This window comes from Pterocles gutturalis, unplaced genomic scaffold (assembly GCF_000699245.1).
Source record: "Pterocles gutturalis isolate BGI_N339 unplaced genomic scaffold, ASM69924v1 scaffold17436, whole genome shotgun sequence".
NCBI classification, from domain to species: domain Eukaryota; kingdom Metazoa; phylum Chordata; class Aves; order Pterocliformes; family Pteroclidae; genus Pterocles; species Pterocles gutturalis.
In genome coordinates, this window is record NW_010098178.1 from 12,574 (window position 1) to 17,192 (window position 4,619).

The 4,619-nt window shown below is 57.8% G+C and overlaps 1 protein-coding gene across 1 annotated transcript in view; it reads left to right on the plus strand.

Moving 5' to 3' along the window:
- The window catches only part of PPM1G (protein phosphatase, Mg2+/Mn2+ dependent, 1G), a gene marked incomplete at its 5' end in the record, with an annotated part of 14,337 nt that extends 9,746 nt beyond the window's left edge, over positions 1-4,591 (plus strand). Inside the window, 6 exon segments of the mRNA XM_010088067.1 lie at positions 4-462; positions 889-1,008; positions 1,533-1,767; positions 3,131-3,260; positions 3,519-3,621; positions 4,175-4,591. Coding sequence (XP_010086369.1) covers positions 4-462; positions 889-1,008; positions 1,533-1,767; positions 3,131-3,260; positions 3,519-3,621; positions 4,175-4,378 — 1,251 coding nt within the window.
- Between the last annotated feature and the right edge of the window lie 28 nt (positions 4,592-4,619).

Below are 4,619 nucleotides of genomic sequence, written 5' to 3' on the forward strand. Positions count from 1 at the left end.
GAGGAAGCTGCTCTTCTGCATGAAGAAGCCACAATGACCATTGAGGAGCTTCTCACCCGTTACGGACAAAACTGCACCAAGAACCTCAAGAACAAGCCTTTAGCTGCAGCTGGGGAGAGCGCTGCGGAGGGGACAGGCAAGCAGCACGATGGGGAGTCAAACGTGAACGGAGAGGCTGACCCAGGGGAGCTTACCGACCACAAGGAGACGAAGAACGGGAAGCCAGATGAAGAAATCACGGGTATTTCCTCCACCTCAGACAAAGCCAGCACTGGAGGCAACAGCCCTGCTCTGCAGAAGCCTGACCTAGGCAAAGGTGACGAGGCCGTCACCTCTTCTACTGGGGAGGCCGGGCCCTCCTGCTCCTCCACGGGAAAGCCCCAGCGCACAACCAAATCCAAATTTTTTGAGGACAGTGAGGATGAGTCAGATGAGGTTGAGGAAGAGGAGGAAGACAGTGAGGTAGGAACCAGCACTGGGACAGAGTGGCCTTCTGGCTGGGCAGACGCGTGGCTTACTGCGGTACCGGGAGCCTCTGGCTCGTCCTAGGTGTGTCCGGGGAGCAGGTTTTCAGGCTGATACCGAGAGACCATCTCATGGGAGTGTCGGGGATGGTTCAGATAACCCTGAAGGAAACATCCCCTCATCGGGCAGCGGCTGTGACGGCTGGCCCTTGCTCTCACGGCACACACCACCCTCCATTCACTGTTAGGTGGAACTGGCTGCTCTGATCATAGGCATCGGGCGTGGGGGAAGCGTGCCAGGTCATCTCGCTCTTCTGGGGTGAACGGATTGGAGGTCCTCCCTCAGGGCGGAGAGACCAGCTGTCTGAGGAGGGTGCTGAGAGCGTCCTGGGTGACCCTGGGGGTATCTCTCATTTCCTGCAAGGATGGTTACAGCAGTGAAGAGGCAGAGAATGAAGATGATGAAGATGATACTGAAGAAGCAGAGGAGGATGAGGATGAAGAGGAGGAAATGTTGTTACCAGGCATGGAGGGGAAAGAGGAGGTGCACACCCTGTTCTTGTGTTCTGCAGCGTAGCACGGGGCCGAGGGCGCTTGGGGGGCCTCCGCAGGGAGTTACTGCCGTTCGGATGGGGAGAAAACGTCCCTTTTGTTCTCCTGAGGCTGAGCACAGCTGCTGGCAGCCCAGCTTCCTGCAAAGGGCTGAGGGATAGGGCACAGGTCTGGGCAGCAGGTTGAGATCGAAAGAGGCTGACCGTGCTGCTGGGTCTGCTGGCGTGGAAGGGAGCGCAGGACAGTGACAGGACTGCTCTGCTGCGCTGCCGCTCTCGGGCAGAGCCTCACTCTGTGGCTCCTCAGCCCACGGCAGCACTGGCAGGTGGGACAGGGACTCAGGATGCTGGGAAAAGGGGATACAGCTTCCAGGGTGCCAGCCTTCCCTCTTCGGAGAGATGTCCTGGCTGTAGCGAGGCTTCTACTGGAGCTGGGCTGGGGTGTGTGCTTATGGGAAAAGGGGGGAGACGCAGCACCAGAGAAAGGAGTCTCAGCAAAACTGTTTGTTTCTTGCAGCCTGGTTCTGACAGCGGGACAACTGCTGTCGTGGCGCTTATCCGGGGCAAGCAGCTGATCGTGGCCAACGCTGGAGACTCTCGCTGTGTGGTGTCCGAAGGTGGCAAAGCTGTCGACATGTCCTACGACCACAAGCCGGAGGATGAGGTGGAGCTGGCCAGGATAAAGAACGCCGGTGGCAAGGTGACCATGGATGGGAGAGTGAACGGCGGCCTCAACCTCTCCAGGGCGATCGGTGAGCAATGCAGGGGAGCGTTGGCGTGCCGGGCCTCGGAGTGCTGCGCTCAGGGCATCCACACTGCCAGCACCTGCCAGCCGCTACGTGTGAGGAATGGTCTTTAACTGGATGACACTGACCTTACTCAGTGTTTGATGTGGTGGGATTTCAAGCTCATTAGAGTACTGGCAGACACCAGAGGAAAGCAGCACCCAGCACCTGCCAGGCTCCAGCTCAGGACAGACTGTGAAGCCTGCAGGGCTGTTGTGTGAACTCAAAACCGGACTGTTGACTTTTGAACAGGGTTTTTTCCTGTTAAGAGGCTGTTGAAGGACCTTGGTGTGTTGGTTCCTGGGGACCTAACTTTATACCAGTCTGAGCTCATTTTTTCCAGAGCCAGCCGTGCCTTTAACCACACAAACTCCATCCCTCTTGCTGCTTCAGGCAGCACTGACTGCTGTCTGTGCTCATCTTTTGGTCTCTTATGAGCAGTTTTGGTGTAATTAATGGCTCGAGAGACTGGGCATGTCTCTTAGCCACCAAACAGGGTCTTGGGCCAGTCAGTAGCTACAGTCTGAGCAGCTGAGATGCTGGGAGGCGTTAAGGGAAGGGTCGTGAATAACACTGGAATAGACTGGGAAACACACAGAGAAGGGAAGGAAACATCAGCAGCTAAGGGTGTGATGGAGAGCACTTGTGCAGAAAGACCAAAGACACAAAATTATTATCCTAAAGAGATAAAAACACATTTAGGATGGAAACCAGGAGTCCGATTATCTAGAGAGACTCTGGCACTTCCACCTACGATTTTGCAGTGGAAGTCCCTTCCTAGGATGTAATTCCAGTTACACCTGCTAGTCAGAGCTGAGGTTCCGTTTTCTCCAATGAGCTTTAGCTTAGCACAGCCCAGCAGCGTGATGTGGGCATTGCACTGAGTTAGCCGGCCCTGGACAGCCTGAGCTTCTGGAAAATGAGCCTCTAGTGTTACCACAGTGAAGCCAAGGTAGCACTGGGGGAGCCACAGATCCCGCTCCAGGAGATGGGTCGCTCATCCCGTGAGCACTGCTGCGGGATCCTGGCCAGTGTCAGATGCCGTGTGCCGTGGGCCTGGTGTTGCCGCAGGACCTGGGGAGGTTTGGGGTGAAGAGATGCTGAGCTGGCAAAGGCGCCTCTCTCGTGGTTTGGTAACAGCGCGTTGGGCTCAACAGAGCTGTGCCCTGGACGCGCGGCAGATCTCTCTGTCCGATGCACCCACAGCCGGATCTGCTCTGGTTGGGGGAGCACCAGCGCTGATTCTGCTGCTGTTGCGCTCGCTGTTCAGGGCGAGGCAGCATTGCCAGGGCCCAGCCACAGCAAAAACCGATCCTGCTCTCCACTGCAGGCGACCACTTCTACAAGCGTAACAGGAACCTGCCTCCAGAGGAACAGATGATCTCTGCTCTGCCTGACATCAAAGTGCTGACAATAAACGATGACCACGACTTCATGGTCATTGCCTGCGATGGGATCTGGTGAGTGGTGAGGGAGTGGTTCTGCCTCCTGGGCATCACGACGGGTGTTTCTCTGGAGCTGGGCTTCAGGAAGGCCCCAGGGCCTTGGGTGATAATCGGGGGTGGGGGGGGATGTCACGGTGTGCTGAGCTCCAAACCCTCCTCTTCCTCACTGCACGCAGCCTTGTTCCCATCACTCCCTGCCCCAGCCAGGCTCTCGGGACACTATGGCACGGCTGCTCCCTTTGCTTGCCCTTCTCACCTCTCCACTCTCCTCAGGAATGTGATGAGCAGCCAGGAAGTGGTGGATTTCATCCAGTCCAAGATCACCCAAAAGGATGAGAATGGCGTCCTGAGGCCACTCTCCTCCATTGTCGAAGAGGTAAGGTCCAGACGTTCCCCATCCCTTCAGCACGCGGCGTTTCTGCATCCCTGCCTGGTGCCTGACCCTGCCCTGCCCTCCCTCTCCATCACACCGGCTGGTTCGGCACTTGGGGTTCTCCCTGCGGCACGGGGGGTGTCTGGCAGCACGTGGGCTCACCACTGGCTGGAACAGGAGCAGACACGCCTCTGACCTGGGACCCAGTTCCCTCAGCACCCTGACCAGTGTTTCTGGCCTCGAGGTTGCTGTCAAGCCGCAGGAGTTTCTGTCCCCTTTCAGCAAAGCAGGGCTGCTGAGGCTGGGTCTGTCCCTGGTCTGGTTTGAGCACAGGCCACGCTGTTCTGGCCTGGAGCCCCTGAGCCGCTGCCCGTTGCTGGAACAAGCTGAGTGCCTCAGGATGTTCACAGCGCCGTGTCTGTGCTCTCTGCTGAGGGCTGAGTGTCTCAGGATGTTCACAGTGCCGTGTCTGTGCTCTGCTGAGGGCTGAGTGTCTCGGGATGTTCACAGTGCCGTGTCTGTGCTCTCTGACCTGTCCCGTCCTGTCCCTCCGCAGCTGCTGGATCAGTGCTTGGCTCCGGACACCTCGGGGGACGGTACCGGCTGCGATAACATGACCTGCATCATTATCAGCTTCAAGCCCCGTAATACACACCCGCCTGCTGAAAGCGGGAAGCGGAAACTGGAGGACGTGGCGGCAGCGGCAGCACCAGCAGAAGAGAACGGTGGCGATAACAACAAGAAGGCCAAGCTGGAATAGCAGCCCTGGTGCAGGGACTGTGCTCACCAGACTCTCGTTTCTTAAACATGCTGAACTCAAGACTCCAAGGTCTTGTCCTTTTTTTAGCCTTAGCAGAGGCCTTGTTTGTCCATGTCCTGGTCGGGGGTTGGGGGCGGGTCGCACTGTTCATCCGTAACCATTCCAAAGAGGGAGCCGAGGGCGGAGGTACCAGCGGGAGCAGCCACCGGCCGCACCAGAGGCCCTGCAGCAGCAGCCGGGG